Source organism: Nuphar pumila, chromosome 15 (assembly GCF_984573655.1).
Source record: "Nuphar pumila chromosome 15, dmNupPumi1.hap1.1, whole genome shotgun sequence".
In the NCBI taxonomy this organism is placed as follows: domain Eukaryota; kingdom Viridiplantae; phylum Streptophyta; class Magnoliopsida; order Nymphaeales; family Nymphaeaceae; genus Nuphar; species Nuphar pumila.
This window is the reverse complement of record NC_143263.1, coordinates 86,997,477-87,017,007: the sequence shown is the minus strand read 5'-3', so window position 1 is coordinate 87,017,007 and position 19,531 is coordinate 86,997,477. Positions and strand designations below refer to the sequence as shown.

The 19,531-nt window shown below is 36.4% G+C and overlaps 1 protein-coding gene across 1 annotated transcript; it reads right to left on the bottom strand.

Annotated features, from left to right (window-relative positions):
* Nucleotides 1-3,593: 3,593 nt before the first annotated feature.
* LOC149815892 (AT-hook motif nuclear-localized protein 10-like) lies at nucleotides 3,594-16,936 on the bottom strand. The gene is made up of 6 exons (XM_089988904.1): nucleotides 16,850-16,936; nucleotides 15,554-16,711; nucleotides 14,249-14,301; nucleotides 8,228-8,359; nucleotides 4,281-4,442; nucleotides 3,594-3,979 (listed from the first exon to the last, which is right to left on the bottom strand). The coding sequence occupies exons 2-6, from the start codon at nucleotides 16,026-16,028 to the stop codon at nucleotides 3,752-3,754; spliced, it is 1,050 nt and encodes a 349-aa protein (XP_089845030.1). The 5' UTR covers nucleotides 16,029-16,711; nucleotides 16,850-16,936; the 3' UTR covers nucleotides 3,594-3,751.
* Nucleotides 16,937-19,531: the final 2,595 nt, after the last annotated feature.

Genomic DNA, 19,531 nt, shown 5'->3' with positions numbered 1-19,531 from the left:
CCAAGAAATACTTGTGTGTTTTCTTGTAGGTTATCGTATGTGGAACCGGCCCTTAGGGCCCTTCTTGTAATCTCGAAACGGGTTGGAGTGAGACATGTTCTTTCGAGAAGTGTCCCATCAACCACAAGGGTCACAACAACTAGACAATGTAACCATGTTTTTTATGTCTGTTAATTATCTTATGTTTACGTTAGTTTAATTGTTTTATGTTTAATTGTCACATATATGCATGGCCTAGCCAATGAGAGGGTGCAACAGTTGGAGTGACCCTCCCAACGACCGTCTTATCTTATGATCACAACCTTACATCTCCCACTTAGTCATAAGGGACATCATGTGTTACCAAGTTTGTTTAGGACAAGGTCTATGCATTGGCACACACTCTTTGAGTAATATTTTATTTACACAATCTATGTGAACTTATGCACTCACTACTTAGACACATTTCAGTTTCATTTGACTAACATGTTTAGAAAAAAACTTTCTCAGGAACTGCCTTGGCTAGTGGATTTGCCACTATGTCACCCAAAAAAACATAATCAATACTATAAACATATTGATATTTAACCTTAATATGTTTTTATAGTTATCATTTAATATATAAATCAAATGTATACCAGCTTTCTTATCATAATAATTTTGAGCTACATCTTTTAAAATATCAAATTTCAAGTCATTTAAGAAGTGGTTTATCCAAACAACAAAAATGACTACTAGTTACACGCTATATATTCAATTTTTTGAGTATGTTTTGTCATATGCCCTTGCTTCTTGTATGACCATACAACTACCCTATCTCTAAAGATAGATACATAATCAGAAGTAGATTTTGCTTCATCTTTGTCACCAGCAAAATGTGCATTATGTGCATTAGAATAACCCATAAGTTTTATCCTATCTTCCTTATAGTATAGCTTGAGTTCTTTTGATCTCTTTAGATATCGAAATATTTTTTTCACTGCTTCTCAATAAGAGAGCCTGAGATTGTTCTGATAACTACTTACTAGATTTATAACAAAACTTAGATGAGGCTGAATGCATAACATAGCATACATCAAGCTTTTAATTGCTTGAACATAGAGAACATTCAACTTTGCTTATTCAGACAATCATTTTTACTTAGTTTTAAACTTTTAACTCTTTTCCTTAATACTTTTTATCCTAAATTTTCTTGGAATGTGATTAAGATACCTTTTGACATAGACATAACAATCTTGATTTTCTATCTTTCTGAATTTTAATTTAAGCATGTATAAAGCTTTAGCCATATCCTTCGTCTCAAATCAACAACTCAACTAACACTTAGTCTCATCTATTATTTCTAAGTCATTTCACTGATTATATGAAAATATAAAAATATTCTTTTCACTGTTTCTCAATAAAAGAGCTCAAGATTGTTCTGGAATCTACTTACTAAACTCACTAAAAAATGTTTCCCAAATGTGACCATTTTACCATAGAAACAAACATTGAAACCTTTCCTGACAAAATCTGCTATAGTTAAAAGATTTTTTTTTATAAAAGGTACATATAGTACATTAGTTAATATCAGACTGGTCTCATTTAATTGAAGCCTATAATGTTATTTTTCATGTATATCTTGTGGTCATCAACATTCAGCTCTTTTAATTTCATAAGTCTGTCCATTTTTTAGATATGTTGTGTCACCCCTTAGTCTATCTATCAACCTAGGAAGTCGTCATTTATGATTAGTGACTCAAACACTATGCAAATAACTTCATGTTTTTTGTCACCTGCTTTCATGGATTTTTTTTTTAAAATATCCTTCTTGAAATGTTTATTTTTTCCACAAGAAAAACCAAAAACCCTTTGTTGCTTCTCGCAAATTCTCCTACACATGATGCCCTTTGAAATTCTTTCTGCATTTATTGAAGAATTACCTTTTTGGCTTGATTCCTCATGTAGGTTCAGAGAATGAGGCCTCATCTCATGACTCCGGACACCACTTTTCATAATGATGAGAGGCCATTTAGAATGAAATAGATCCGAAGGATTTCATTATCAACTACGATCAAATTCTTAGCCATCACTTACATGATCAACTACGTTGTCAAACTCATTTAACATGCAATTTACGTTGTCAAACTCATTTATCTTGAATGAATTATATTGCTCAAAGATAAGTTAAATACAAGTCTCTAAAGTCATATCGTATTTTTGCCTTATTGCCTCCATAATCTTCTTAGTTAAGTTATAGACCTAGACTACCTAGATAAGTTTGTCTTATGTAAATGTGAGGAGAGTTGTTCAAGCGAGTTGGCAATCCTCAAAGAACGTATTATAAACTTTTTCTTCTTCTTCACTAGATTTATCAATCATTCAATCCATGTAAAGTTTTGTTGATTTAATTAAGTATTTTATTTTTCTCCTTCACGTTCCAAAATTCATACCATTAAGTTTCTCAATTTTAGATAAGACTAATTATTCTATTTGCCTAAACAAAAAAATATTATAATTAAAATATTTGTCAACTAATAATTCTCATTAATTTATCTCTCAAAAAACATAATTTTGTTGTCACTATTCTAATTTAGACATCCAACCAAAATGCAAAAATGCAAAATACTAAATTTCATTCAATTTTGACAAAATAAAGCACTTAAAAGGATTTTTGTAATATCAAAAAAGTCAGAAAGTAGTTACAACAAAAATGACAAAACAAAACCTTTGAGCAACAAATCTGAAATTTTCTAAGTTTAACAAAAAAGTACTTGCGCTCTTCTATAATAACAGAAAAATCAGAAACTCTCCGAGCAAATAACCAAAGGGAAACCTCGTAACAGAAAATTGCGAAACTTCCTGAGTAAAACAGAAAGTTTCGGACCTTTCTGTAATTCACAAAAAATCAAGGATACTATTTCTGCAAAACCGATAGAAAAGAAATTATGTCTTGAAAAAAAATCAGCAAACAAAGACTATTTCTATAATTTTCGATAACAGAACCTTTGATCAGAATTTTATAGAAAGTCATACGAAGGAACAAGTATGAATTTATTTATGTAATTATTTTGCAATTAAGTTTAAATAATCATAAAACCCATAGGTTAAAACGGAAGGGAAAAGGCCAAATCCCTAACCACAGCCATTTACTTCTTCCCGGCAGTTCCTTTTTTGGCGATGTAGAAGCTTCAACAGCAAGGGTCACAACTCTTGCACTACACACTGCAACCATGCTTTTTTTATGCCTGTTAACTATCTAATTTTTATGTTTAACTGTCACATGTCTACATGGCCTAGCCATTGGGAGGGTGCAGCCAATGTTGTCAATATCATATCAAACCCTGAATCGTTTTGAAAATGATTCAGGTGAATCACCAATTCTGGTTCGGGGCTAAAGCTAACTCTATCAGTCAACTTTTAACCAGAAAATAAGGAAAATATTAAAATTATTAAAAAACATTAAAAACCTTTTTTTGCCATTTTTTGAAAAAAATTAAAAAATAAACGAATCAGCCCTGTACCACCATATCAATTTCTGGCCACCGGTACCGACAACGCTGGGTGCAACAGTTGAGGTGGCCCTCCCAACGGCTGTCTTATGGCCACAACCTTACACGAACTGACCAAAGCTAAGACCACAAACAGGATATGAGCCTTGGGCTTGGAGAGGTTTGTACATAAGTTACAGAGGCATGTCTGAGGCAGGGGGGGATACAGCAAGGCTTCAAAGGTAAGAGGATTAAACTTCTGAAATACATGATAAACCAACGAAAGGTATTTTCTAATGTCACTATTTCCATGGTATGTTGGGCATTCCCGGTTGAGAGTTATTGCAGGCACCAGTGCTTTGATTAAGTGGGCTGCCAGGGCCACCACCAGAGGACTCACTCAATGTTCCTCTTGAGGGTGGACTACCAGCCACCGCAGTGCCACCTGAGGACATCTTTGTGGGGCCAGAGTGATCTGCTGCTTTGAGATCAGGTTTCCTACCATCTGCAAGGAAGCTGCCAACTACCACCTGCAAAAATTAGTAATTAAATATTTACTGCCACAAACACAAGAATATCCTGGAAAGCAGTGAAGGGTCGTGACTATCAGGCAATCATTTCAAAAATAAAAGTAAAATGACTGGAAAGCAGTAAAGGATCGCTACTATCAAGCAATCATTTCAAAAATAAAAGTAAAATGACCGGAAAGCAGTAAAGGGTCACTACTATCAGGCAATTATTTCAAAAATAAAAGTAAAATGAGCGTATGAGAGAGAGAGAGAGCAAGCCTAGACCACAAGCGTTCAAGAAACAAAGAGGCATAATGAAAACCTGTACAGGGGATGCTGCAATCAAAAGTCCTGCGACTCCGCCCCCTAAAACTCGGCCATCAGGGCTAGCAAGACATATACTTAATCCACCAGTCCTGCTGCGTTGTCCACCACTCTCGGATAGTAGAAAGGAACCAGAAAGAGAGAGAATCTCGAACCTTCCCTGCATAAAATTGAGTGATAGGAATACTTGAGCATAAAAACCTTCCTAATCTAGCCACAGTGAGGCAAACAATTATTTCTCTCAAAAGTATACATTATGCCATTATTAGCTCTCCAAACTGATTTATCTGTTGCACAATAATAAAAGACAAACCATACCAGGTCATTCATGCTATTGATGGAACTAGATTGGCTTGTGTATATACATGCAGACATACACAAATGCACGCCCACTTTCGGTCCACTTTTGATCGACCGAGAATTCAACTAAAAATCAAGACAGAAATATCATGCCAATTGGACGTAACATCCTTGATCAGAACCATATTCCCCAGCATTAGAAACCCACTGGAAGATAGAATTGCTGATTCACTAAAAGAGCATAAGCAGTGTGATTTAACAACTGCGTATTGCTTAAAGCAAACAGCTAGTCAACAGGCTGGTGATTCATAGAAGCATTGTAGGCTAATCAATAAAACCACTAAAGATTAAATAAGTTCACCAATCCAACGAACAATAAGAAGTACCCATGTGCACGTCACAAATACAATACCGATCTCATGACAATGTTAGCAAGGGTTTTTCTTGGGAGAAATTAACAATAAGTGGTCTCTCTCTCTCTCTCTTATATATATATATATATATATATATATATATATATATATATATATATATATGAGAGAGAGAGAGAGAGAATTTTTAACATGTACTTCTATACAATATAATAGTGTATATACAGTACAATTTAGTAACTAACCATGAGTAGACCATTATACTGCAATCTGATAAATAAAAGTTATCAAGCTAAGTACAACCGAACCGTTCAAGTACATCAACCTCAATATTTAAGTTTATTAACTAAAACAATCAAACTCATGGATCAACGTTTGGTTGAGATATAAAAAGCACAAGAACTTGCATAACAACATCGAGAATGGGGGACCAATCTCCGTTTCATCTGCTGCAAGTGGTTGTCTGTCAACTTCACCACCCAAAAACTTAAATTACAACTTAGATTATGTATAAAAGTATATTAACATGCTCCCTTGGTTCAGTGTGGTTCTCTTTACATTCAACCTGAATCAGTCCACACCCAACGAGGCCTAAAGCAGAAGTCCAATTCCCTAACTTGTTCTTTAGGATATCCACAGCATAATTGATATTCAGCAAAATATACAAGCACCCGAGTTCAATTATGAAATCTCCAGGATTATGAAAAACGTGTAGCTCACCCAAAATCTTCAAATAATATATAGATTATATAAACCACAAGATTTTTACCTCAGACATTGTGATCTCTAGCAAATCCTTTATGGTACCATATCAAAATAAATTAATAAAATAAGCGCTGACAAGAAAAAAATTCAGTCGCAATCAGGATCATATTCAGGAGCAGCAAAAATCACAGAGACTAAAGCATAAAGTACCTAGGATAATATTTTGGACTGCATTCAGGAGGTACAGAGCATCAAAGAGAATTTGGAATTTCAGATTACCATCGCATGCTTTTATTTAAAGAACTAGGTGAATCATGGTTCCTGAAAGCTCCAGAATGTAAGGAAAGCTTGTTGAAGGATTGGGGTAGCATGCTTCCCATTATCCTGGGCTAAAATACAAAACATGATATGGATGAATAATTTTAGAAAGATTTCCTTTAAGTAGAGTGAAGCTTCTGAAAAGCTTGTTTCTAGTTCATGGGAGTGGAACTCAGTGTAAGAATGTTTTCTTAGTAACCAGGACAATTAATTCCAATAACCAGGTATATGTTTTCCATAAATGGAAGCTTGATTCCGGCAAGTTGAGCAGCGTATTCTGCATTAACTCATTGTTACGAAAATTTGCATGTACTTTTCATGCTGTAAAAGAATTTACTGTTATTTATTTCTTTCACTTGTTAAAACATGGTTGTTTCCATCAAGCTGTTGCTTCCACCAATAGGACAGTCTTTCATTCCCAGAAGATTCCCTCACTTTCACATTTGCTTCCCTTTTCCTGGATTTCTTCAAATCTTAAGGATGTTCCCAACTACCACTTCAATGGCTTGCTCCCACCTCTTGCATTTCTCATTTTGTTTCCTTTAGAGATCGTTTGTTTCATTCCCACCAATAAGAAAAAACTCCATGGGAAAGGCATCCCATGTGCGAAAAAATGCATATGTAAATCCATTCACGGGGGGTGGTGAGTATGGATTTACATAGTAAATGCATGGTCAACGTGAAAAGAAACCCATGATGAGTGTGCCCCACAGGAAATGGAGTTGGCATGGTTATTTCACTTGCATATGAAAATGGAGGGTTTCATATGTAAACCAACATTTTCATGTGTAAATTGGGTGAAACAAATGAAGCCTTAACAAAATAGCAATTTTACAATTTCCTTCAAGTTTCACTGGTTCGGGCTATTGTGTATCAAAAGCCCTCAGATACAAGGGAAATGGCATAGGTCAAGAGGAAAGTCAAGACCACAGCCAAGAAACCACTGGGCTAACAAATAGTGAGTGGAACTCAAATTCTTAACTGACCATTCCAATCACCAGTTCCCCATTTCTGAGGTCCCAACTTAATATCTAAACCTTTACTGTGGAAGCCCACAAAAATTTCCCTTCCGGAACTAAGAATGAAAGAAAATGTATTAAACAAAAACAACCTAAATAGATAAATTCAGTAGTTACCTATCTGGACTGGAGGGTGTATGGTGATTTAGGTTTAAAAGGTTGAAGATCCATGCATGAGAAGAAAAAGGAAAGCATGTGCAAAGTAGCAAAAGATCTAGTTATCATAAATTAAATTTAAAAATCTGTCCGAAGAGACATAACGCAAGCAGGATAGAGTTGTTCAAGTGTGTCGGCTCTATAGGATTTCAAGAGTCTATGAGCCTGAAAATTGCTCTACACCTCTTGCAAGTGTATGGCAGAAGGTCAGAGTGGTAGATCAGGAATTTTATTGGTTTAAGTTATGCATCAAGTTCTTCCTTTGGTTTTTCTTTAATACATTTTTACTAGAAAAGGTGTTACTCGTATACAAATAGATACAGCCTAGAATCTTAAATCTATAATCCTTAAGAAAATAAGAGGAAGATACTGTGGGGTCATTCAGTTCAATCAGTAATATTTATTTACCCAATATAACAAATTAAAATAATACTAAGTACGCGAAATTAAGACAGAGAAAAGACGTAATCCACCACACATCTCCTGAAAAGTTTACGAATCATAAGCTTTCAAATACTTGAAAATTAAAATTTAACCAATTATTAAATTTATGCCACCATTTTAAAATGTCAATTGAACCATATCGCCAACCAGAACTCTTGTCACTTAAATCAATGATGACCAACTCTGTCGATAAACAGTTTGACAAAGTCAAACCATCTTATCTTGTTTATGTCATTATTCACATGCAGTCACATCCACTTAAAAGCCTAAGATACCATAATGTCATCAAAATAAAAGTCCAATGATGCAATTTTCACCCTTGGCAGTCAAAAAATGATCAGATCTGCTTATCAATGACAACCAAACCTGCTCAGCAACACTTTGATCACAATCTATGACCATACACTCCATTTCTAAGCCAAGACCTAACTCTTTCACAGGAAGCTTCCTAGTTGTTTCCAATAAAACACTAATAGAAGATCAGTTAAATGAATTTTTTCTCAAGTTTAGTTTTACAAAGAAATTTTTATATAAAATATGAAAGCATGCAAAAAAAATACCTCACAGAGATATTGATGAGACCTATATATAAGTGTTTCCCAAATCCCAAACCAAATTTTGTTTTCACAAACCTCATATGTAACAGTACCACCAGACGTGGCTGGCTGACGAAGGGTGACGTTAGAAACAGCTCCATTTGCTGAAAGAATGCACACGGCCCGTGGTCCTTGTTGAGAAAATGATATTATTTTTGAGGCCGCATCCTAAATAAACAAGGATCATATTGTATAAAGTCAATAAGTTATCATATTCTACATTGCAATTTGCAAAGCATCATAAGGATTTGGCTTGGAATATAAACAGCTTAGGCAATATCTGATATTCAGCCATTAAGACTGAACCATAAGGGCAAAACACAGATGCTACAGCACAGCAGGAGTCCATGGTCATAAAACATTAGAATTTTCACCAGTTTCTCCTTAAAACAACCACGTATTAACCAGAAATAAATGATACTAAAAGATTTTGTCAATAAGTCATAACCGGATTTGTTGTAACCATAGCAAATCCATACACCTACTTAGCATGGGTACTTCAAAAATGACCAGTGTACCTGTCTTGACACTCCAGGAATCTCTCTGTCTCTCTCTGCACCTTTATATATATATATATATATATATATATATATATATATATATATATATATATATATATATATAAAACCTCTCAAACTTCTTTTGAAAAGCACATCTTATCAGCTGTATCAATAGCATACCACATATCATGCTTGTACCCACATGACAGACACACTTGATGTTGCTAAGAAAATTCTGTTTCAAATTTTGCAGATTGACTCTTATACTATTGATAATTTGATATCTTTATAGCAGCAAAAGGACAATCTTACTATGTAATATATAAATATTGACAATGGGAAACAAACTTGTCAGACAGAAAATTGCATATTTTAACTGACTACAGCAACTACAAAGCTATCATGGACATTCCAAAGTGGTTTTATGTTGAGCACTTCGGCAATTAACAAGAAAAACCGGAAGTAACTTTAGTGGAAAAAAAGGAACTTCCACTACAATGAGTGTGGCAGAATTGGGCTGTCAAGATATATCTTTTCAAGCCCACAACTGTGTCACGAAATCAGTACTCTTTCCAAGATAGAACAAAGAAGTGCAACATACTTTATAAAATTGGAAGATTGAAAAAGACATGATAAATCTCATTATATTCTTTGTGTCTGTGTGAGTGTATTTTAAAGCTTAAATTCTTCATGAAATTACATTATATCAACATAAACAGTAGTTGAGGATTTTTCCTTCATCTTTTTCTTTTTAGAAATTCTGCAAGAAACTTTTAGACTAATGACGAAGCAAGGAGGGCATTTATTGCCATAAGGTCAATGATGACAAAATTGAAAACCTTATTGGGTTGTTGGACTTCACAGTCAATCTCATACTGAAGCTTACCGATGCAGATGCTACAGAACAATTAGCAGGCAGGTGCCACATTAAGGCCATTATATTTCGTAAAAATGGCATCACCAACTATTACAAATGGCATAGGAAATTGAACTATACATGAAGAGTATAGCTAAAGAAAAGTGCAACTAAGCTTGAAGCCACCTTCTATTCTAGCTGACTTTCACTCACCACCATAGGATAGCTACTGTGATGCTTTCAGCTGACACCACGAGTGAATCCTGTGCAGAGACCAGCCCCACATATAATTCATCTACTCCATACAAGTTCCAGTCATTACATTGTCACATCTTGTTTGATTCTCCTAATCATGCGTCTATTGTATTATTCCAATAGTCTTAACATGCTTGTGAAGGCAAATCCTGCACATGCTAGATATGTCTAATGTCTATACTAGTTCAATAAACATCATATGTCATTTGAAGGTTGATGGAATTGATTAACTTATCCAATAAAAAATTCCCCATCTTGACAAGTGAAAAACAGTGTTATCTCATTTTTTCAAAAGACAGGATCATGAATGAATGATGATTTCTAATTGCAGGATCAAAAGAAAAAGGATACACAGTTCCCTTCCCTTGGTGGCTCAAATAGGTAAAATAATAATTGTACCCTTGATCCTCTCAAACTATATCACCTGAGTACGGGGGTACAGAGTGTATGACATGGCAATTTTAAAAAAAGAGGGTACGGGGACATGGCTATATATATATATATATATATAGAGAGAGAGAGAGAGAGAGAGGAAAGAGTTTGGATTGGATCATAAGTGGATCTATATTAAGGTTTATATTAAAAACCAGAGTTACCAGAAATGCCTAGGTAAGTGGGGAAGCGCGCTTCCCCAAAGTGTGTTTCACAAGCGCGAAACATCGTGCTTCCGAAACATGTTGGGAAGAGCATTTTTTTTTGGAAGCACGCTTCCCCCATTTTTTTTATTTTTTGTTTTTGTTTTTTTTTTCTCTTTTTTCGCTTCCCCCTCGCTTCCTAGGTCGCTTCTGAGACGATTCCTGATTCGCTCCTAAGTCGTCCCACACTTCCCGCTTCCTAAAATTTTGAAAGTGCCTCGCTTCCCGCTTCCTCGACAGGCAACCATGTTAAAAACTAAAAAAAGTTTGTAAATGTAATTTTTGAAAAAAAGTGGGGAGGGGAATGAAAATTTTAATATAAAAGGGGAAGGGGTATTTCATAACCTCTCTCTCTCTCTCTCTCTCTCTATCCTTTTTCTTCCTCCTCTTCCTCTTTCGTCTTCTTTCTTCTCCTCCTCTTCCTCTTTCACCTTCTTCTTCCTTCTATTTTTTTTTTCTTCCTCCTCTTTCTCTTTCATCTTCCTCCTCCAACTCCTCTTCCGTCTTCTTCTTCCTTCTACTACTATTTTTTTTTCCTCCTCTTATGTCTTCTTCTTCTTCCTCCTCTTCCTCTTTCGTCTTCTTCTTCTTTCTCCTCTTCCTTTTTCTCTTCTTCTTCTTCTTCTTCCCTATCTTTCACTAACAACAACAACTACTACTACTACGCCTTTATCCCAATACAATTGGGGTCGGCGATATGAACCAAAAAAGAAAATCACTATGGGTCTTCCACGTGAATCCTTCTCCTCCAATAATTTTTATCCAATGCCATGTCCTCGGTGAGGTTCAAAGCATTCATATCCTTTCCTATCATCTTCATCCAAGTCATCATAGGCCTACCCCGACCTCTTTTAACTAATATATTTTCCCATTTCTCCATCCTTCTAACTGGAGCATCATTAGGCCTTCGCCGAATATGTTCAAACCACTGTAAACGATTCTCTCTCATCTTATTTTCAATGGGTGCAACGCCTACATTCTTACGTATCTCCTCGTTCCAAATCTTATCTTTTATTGTATTTCCACACATCCATCTAAGCATACGCATCTCAGCTACACTCATTTTTTGAATATGATGTCTCTTGGCAGCCCAACATTCCGTACCTATCTTTCACTAACATCAAACAAAAAAAATGGTTTGGGTCATGGTTGGATCTGACCCGAAACAGTGTGGGACCCGACCCACGGCGTACCCGCACTACGTTCGGTACCCGCCACCATGTCGATACCATTTTGGCGTGTCCCGGTTACATAGCTCTCAACTTACAAAAGGCCTCCGGTTTGATGCGTTCCATGCTCAGTGCTTACACACTTCAGGATATTAAGACCAAAATGCATGAGATAAAACATAAAGCAGTGGATATGAGAGCTATTGAAAAAGATGTGAGGTTAATCAGCAGAAACATGACTTGTAAGATCTGTTTCTGCACAATGTTACCTTGCTTTGGCACTTGTCATATAGGTGTCACCGCAATGACAATGCCGAAAACTTTTCTAAACAATATGGTCATCCAATTGATGACTCTTTTCCAATCTCATCAGATACACAACAATCTTTGACAGTGATGTGATGTAAAAAGCATGGATTCTGTTTTCAAAATATATGGGGACCAAAAACATAAAATCTTATCTTGGAGACAAAACTAGAAAAAGGGAGCTGTTTTACACATCACAAACATGAGTGAAATATGAATATCAATCATATCTCTGCACAAGTAGGTGCATAATTATTTTACTTCCATGTTAACTTTATGGATGACTGCCACAGACAACTTACTTGGCCTTCAAGCAGCATGTCAACACAACTGGAGATGGACAAAAAAAATTTTGTGACATGGTGGGTGCAGTGAAAGTCTCAGACATGGTCATGCCACCAAATCTATCCTTTTCTAGGATGGATTTCAACATTTGACCAACTAACCTCAGCGGGCGACATCTCTAGGTATTATTAGTCTAGCTAATTCAAACCAGGGGGAAACTGCCTAAAAGTCAAATAAATGAAATTATGATTTGTATTTCAAAATTTTTAATTAATGCCCAGCAAAGCTAACCCATTGTAATTACCAGAATTGTTGTTAAGAACAAAAATATCATTAAAGTTACTATTAGCGGTCACGGACACACACACACACACAGACATCATAGTCACGAACATCAGTCTCAGATATATCCAGGTGAGGTGATTTCTCAGGATACCAGAAGATTTTCTATATATCTTGAGAAAATATCAGCAAAAATCTGAACATTTTTGGAAAAGATGTAACAAATAGTACAAAACATAGGAAAGAATAGATTTTGCTAATATATTTTTTCAAAAGTGTAAATAGAGGTTTTGGAAACATAAAATAGAAAAATGACATGAACATTTAACTTAAAGAAAAATTAAGACATAGTATTATTATGATATTATTATGATAATATAATTATATTTTAAATGGAATATATTGTGATTTTCCCCCTTAAATCATTTTTCCATCATGTCATATCATGATATCACAATAATTTCAGAATTTCAGCTATATCTATAAATGTATGTGTCTCTTAGTCTGGCCATGTTCCTATGTCCTAGTTTTACAAATCTACCATGTCATGCCAAGTGCATTCATGTCACCTCCCATATCATGTCCATCTATTACAAGTTGAAGACTGATCCTCCAACATGCAATCCTACACCATATTTTTGTCAAAAAAATATGACAGTAATAATGAATGTGAATTCTATCTCCATTTTCACTTCAAGTATATAGACCCTGCATTCTTAGCAAAATAAAACGAGATATCACTCAGGAGGAAATACAGCAAAAATACATTCCAACCACTCACTACAAGTGCAATGAACTGCCAATTAATGAGAGAAATCAATCCGATATTAAAACTGAAACAAATAAATCTTCCACAAGGCACAGACGCATGTCATTAGATAAAACGACCATCTAAAAGGGTTGCCGAGGTATAAACTTTAATAGACCTATCAAATATACTAGAACTACTATTTTAAATGATGTAACATTTACATCCTGAAAGAGTAAGAATGTTAGTAAAGGGCATCTTTAGCAAACAATTTAAGATGGTTCACCAGAAACCACAGATAAGTACACAGCAAGTTATGTTCACATTTTCAGAATCCAGATAATTCCCAAAGCTCCATGGAATCACCATACAGAAGAAAATTGTAGCAGTTGAGCATTGGCTGTGATACTTAGAAAAGGCAACAAATAGTCAAAATTACAGATTAAAATAAGTGGACAATAGCATTAACTTCAAAAGAAAAAAGTGGTACAGCTGTTGAGAAAGAGAAAGCTTCCCAAATGAAATGAAACATTTGATTCATGCACCAAGATAAAGATTTCTCATTCCATCATCAGGAGGCTATGAAGCTGAGAGGATTAGGTGGAAAAAAATGGACCAGGTTGTAAAGTCATGGAAAGACTTGAAATTCTATTTTATTAGACCTTAACAATATGCAATCACAGGCATTTTGCAACTGATTTTAAATATCAACATGATTGTAAAGTTCAAGGAATCATCAGAGGGAAGAATACGATAGAAATTGGTAATGGCTACCATAATTCCAAAAGCAACAAATAATTTAACTGCATAACACTGAAATATAAGCCCAAGAAAGAACATAAACGCAACTCCAATAAGAAATACCCAGTGCTCCGAGTTGCTTCTACTCTCACACACTCTTATGCAAGTATATCATAAGTTTACAATACAATAGTGTTAAAGACATGCTCATCATATAGTACAGCTCAGGACAATGAAAAGACCAATTTTCACTTGACAAAAAGGCTAAAGAAGCACAAACCTCTCCAGCTTTAACCGTAATGACATGGGGCATAAAACCGATCCCAGGAGAACCTGTCATCCATTCAAGAAAAGCTTTAATTACTACGCACTCTATAACAGTATCAATTGCCTAAAGAATCTGAGAAATAAGGAGGAATAAACAGTCTCTCATTCACAAGTAGAAAAGAGGTGGGTGACACCATATTATCTAGAACTTCCAGAACTGACTTCATTCTCTCAGATAACCATTCACATGAAACACTAGAACAGTGTTGAACTATTTTTTTGCATGACCAAAAACCAAATTGAGTGATCAAGCTATACAAGATTTTTGCAACCTACAATGACATCCATTTTGAGCATTGCACAGCTTTTGATATGGCATCACTAAAACCGGTCTCATATTTTACGGTAAAAGAACACATCTGAGAAAAAACTCCCCCTTAAAATATTGTAGGTATGGAAAATATCCATTAATCTGTATCTCTACCCATAAGGTTAATGTAGAAGAACTCAACAATACATGTAAACAATAAGGTGGAAAAAAATGTAAAAGGAATAACTGCGTTGTACAAAAATTAAGCCAGAAAAAGAAACTAATAAAAAACATAAAGAAATGGAAAGGTTTTACTTGGGTACGAATTCTTTCATGAGAACTTCACACAAAACAAAACAAATGAAGCCCAATTCAAATGAAACCTTTCTCTTGGTCAAAAGGGAGGGAAAAAATCGAAATGAAAAACCTAAACAAAGAAAGTCAGGAAACCAATTTACTACTTGACCCGCTGATAAGTGACAATTATGTTTTAGTAATGGCGTCAGATGAGATAGCTGGATGGCTTGGCTCACACTATCATAAGTTCATAACCGAGACCCAGCTTCCTAACCATAAAAGAATAAATTTTAATAATTATTTTTTTATTTGTCATTGTTATTAGTTTTGTCATCATCATCATCATCATCATAATTATTATTATTGTTGTTGTTTGTTTTTTATAGAAGTTATGATTATTATTATTCGTTGGAAATAAAAAAAATGAATGTTGCAAAGAATATATTCCCTCAAGAAAACATCCGCCCAACAAATCCAGTTCAACGCATAATTAAGCCACCATGTTGTTCGCATCAAATCTTCCACAGCACTAACAAACACGACCCTACGGTGGTGCGCTGCACGCTATAAAAAAACAAACACTAGGTGACCACCCGCGCCCGAGCCCACCCATACCCCCAAACCCAACCAGACTCGCCCACCAACGCTTGCACACATACAAACACACACCAGGATTGAGTCAGTCGAGAGAGAGAGAGAGAGAGTACGGACCGAGAGCTGCCAACTGCTGCTGCTTGCCCGAACCAGGCGGGCGGCCTCTCGCCTTCTTCACGGAGGGGGACGACGACAGTGTGGCAGGGGAAGAGTACCCGGCGGGCGCGGAGGACGATACGGGGGTGAGCGCGAGCGCCATGGCCCCGTCGGGGCCGTACTTTCTGGGTCGGCCCCTCTTTCTCTTCATCGGCCCCGGCCCGCCCATGCCCATCCCCAGACCCCCCTGCTGCAACATATTCATGCCCGCCGATCCGTCCGCCGGCTGGTAGGGCGGCGTCGTTGCGCTCACCGGCTTGTAGACAGCCGCGCCGTCCGAGCTGAAAGCCAGCCGCATGTTCAGCAACGCCGCTGCCGGAGGCTGCGCCGAGACCGGGCCGACGCCCTTCTGAAGGCTCGCGCCGAACGACGAATCCCTCCCCGCCATCATCCCCTGCTCAAGCGCGGACAACCGTGGTTGTTCCCTCGCTTCCATTCATCCCTCCTCCGACTCAAAACTCTCGTCCTTAAGCTGTCCTCTTCCAACACAAAGCTCAAGGGAGAACGAAAGAAGAAGAACAAAGTAAACGTTTCGGCTAAGCCCTATACCATAAAGGAAGGGAAGCTCCAATCCAGCGTGCTAAACCCTTTGCAAAAACCTTAGGCCTGAGAAAAATCGAAGAAATCCTTAAACCCTAGAAAATTTCAAGCTTTTTCCTTTTTCTTTCCAGAGAAGAGTAAAAATTTTTGGACGGGAGGAAGATGCAGTTTGAAACCCTAAGACGAGTTTTTTTTTCTCCGCTTTTCTGTTTTTGTTCAGAATTTGTGAGAAAATGGGGAAAAGGTAAGAAGAAGAAACTACTTTCGGTAAGTTCAGTGGGGGAAAAAAGAGGAAAATCGAGCTAAAACCCTAAAAAAAAGGCAGAAATCTTGCTCAGAAGGCCTCTGGGCCAAAGGGGAAATTTTGCTTTGGAAGAAAGAAAAATCGAGGAGAAAATACAAGTAAAAATACCGATTTTACAAGTGAAAATTACTAATTTTCGAGCAACAAAGATGACAAGGACTTTTTTCGCAGAATGCAAAAGGAAAAAGAAACATAAAAATAGGAAGAAAATCACGCAGAAAAATCTAACCGTAAAGAAAGCCCAAGAACACAAGATCAAACCATAAGTTACGCACCTGAAACAGGAAAAAGAAAAAAAAAATCCAATTATGCAGATTAAATTCCGAAACAAAAATTAGGAAACCCAAACTAAATTGTAAGGAAAATTCAGAAATTTGACGAAAAAAATAGAAGAAAAATCTTCTAGATCGTACCTGAGAAAAAAAGATGAAAAAATAAACCAATTTTGCGGTATAGAGAGGGAGAGAGGAAAGAGGCAATTTAGGGTTTGCAAATTGCGGATGGGAAGGGAGGAAGAGGAACCTTTGAGGGAAAAAACAACAAAAATAGAGGCTTTTCGGCGTATTTTCCTTTTTTACTTTTTTTATTCGTCAATTTCATTCTCCGTTTTTAGGACTCTTTGTGCCCTTTAATTAAAAAAAAAAAAACAGCCCGAGAATTAGCTTTCGTACCCAAAAACAAATAAATAAAATAAGTAAATGCATTAATTCAAAGTTTCCAACTGCGTTTTCCAGACTGATTTTATTTATTTTTCCTGCTCCTTTTGTCGTCACGAAAATGGTTTTTCTTCGTGTTCATCTCATGCTATTCTTTTTTTCTGCTTTTTTAATAATTTATTATTTTAAGCAATGTGTTTAAAAATTAATTAATTTAGAGGAAAGAAAGAAAAAAAATAGGGAAGAGAAGAGAAGAGACGAGACGAACTTGTTCATTGTCCGTCGTCCTTAACGGGTTCATTTGGATCGCCGATGGGAATATGGGTCGGATCACCTGCCTTTCTCTCCTTAAAGATCGTCTTTAACCAATAATAGATGGTGTTTGGGAACATGACCAACTTCATGAATTGCCGTTTCTCTCGTTCGCTGTGTTTGTTTTAGGGGTGTCAACGGGTTGGGTTTAGCTCAGATCCAGGTGGTTTCAGACTTGGACTTGTTTTCCGGGTATGGTATTGGATTTGAATTTGTGTTTAATCGAGTAAAAACCATACCAGATAAAATCATATTTTTATTTTACAAATTGCCGGTCTTAATCGAAACTCTGGTTGGATCCGGGATTGGTATAAATTTTCATAAATTATACCTGGGTCCATGTATTATTAATCGGACTTTTGGGTCCAGAGTCAGGTCTTACTATTTATCACCTTGGACCCTATAAGGTTTGGTTCGGGTCCGGGTTGTTTGAGTCTCATTAGTTTCTGCATCAACCAAAACCTTTGAATTTGAGGTGAGTTTTCAAAAATAGAGAGAGAAAAAAAAAGTCCTGACAGATACTTAAATACAACTGTAAAGTTGTCATGCTTTTCTGCCTAACCTTTGTGTCCAGTCGAGCTCGTTTACAATAAAAATATATATTTTAAAAGTTGAAAACGATAGAATTTGGACCCTTAACCTACTAAGTCAAGTCGAGGCCAATCGATTTATAAAAAATAAATAATTTTTTAAGCAATAGCATTTGAACTCTACACCTCATTGCTTGTAGCCAAAACACTTCTAGCCATCTTTATTCTTCTGTGAATGCTTTATTATGAATGCTTTGAACCTCACCAAGGACATGACATTGGACAGAAATGATGGGAAGAAAAGGATTCATGTGAAAGACCCAGAATGATTTTCTTTTTTGGTTCATATCGCGGACCCCAATTATTTTGGAAGGAAGGCATAGTTGTTGTATATATTTATTATGAAGCCAAGACTAATATTAGTTGTCCATGCTCTCGAGCTTATTTCACAAGTTCGAACAAGCTCTTCATGAGCCGAACCACGATCAACTTTATCTTTTTACACCACATCTCCCTACTACCACTACTCACAATCACCACCACCCTCCTCTCTCATTTTTTTTCACATTTTTCTACTCTGTTTTTCTCATGCTATACAAACAAGCCAAAAACTTTTTTTTTTAAAACTTCTTATATCAAAAACTTTCCTAAGCAAAACTTCATTTTCCTATGAGTGTTTTTGTCTATTCCAAACGTGCTCATACAATTTTTAATATTTAACTTGAATCCCTTAATTAAACTCACCCACCTAAGCAAGTTGTCCTGAGCCTTTGTGGGCTGTGGTTAATGGTTTTTGCCAGGGGAAACATTAATGGATTCAATATTTTTAACATTAGTTGGCGTCGCTTGTGTCCTTGTCAAAAGGCTTCTAGTTACATTTTAGTAGGTATGAAGACTTTGCCTAATGTCGCATTTTTATAGGAAAATACTCTAACATTGTTAGCATATGAATAATTTAGTGCATGCCCACCTAATGAGATAATTGGATACTAGATCAAGCCCTCAAGGACCACTAGTGGACTGGGGTTCCGCCCTGCCTCGCCTAGGGATGGAGGCGGGGATGGAGGTTAAAATCAATACCCATGCAGGAATGAAGGCAGGGGTGGACTTACGCTTTCTCCGTCCCATCCCACCCCATCCCTATCCCTATCTCTCTTTTGTCCTGCCCCGCCCCGCCCCATCCCGTTCTGTCTCCAATCCTACTTTAAGAATGGCAATGGAACTAAGGAAAACGGGGGCCCACCCGGCCTTGTCCCGTTTAGACCAGGGATAGAGGCAGGGATGAAGGTTAAAATCAAAACCCCTGCAAGATTGAATGGTAGGATTTTGATAGGGGGCCGGGTCACTGTCATCCCTAATCAAGAATGCCAAATAAGAGCAAACCCTCCTTTAATGGTTATAAACGCATGAAACCCATAACAGTAGTAAATCTTACCTCCTTCCTAGTGGGTACGATCTTTTAATAAATAGGATGAAGGAGCCTAATGAATCTCAGATTTAATGGGTTTTGGAATTTTATAACTTTAAAAATATCAATATTTGTTCAATTTGATTGTTTTTTAAAATAATTAATACTCTCTCTCTCTCTCCCTTGGTT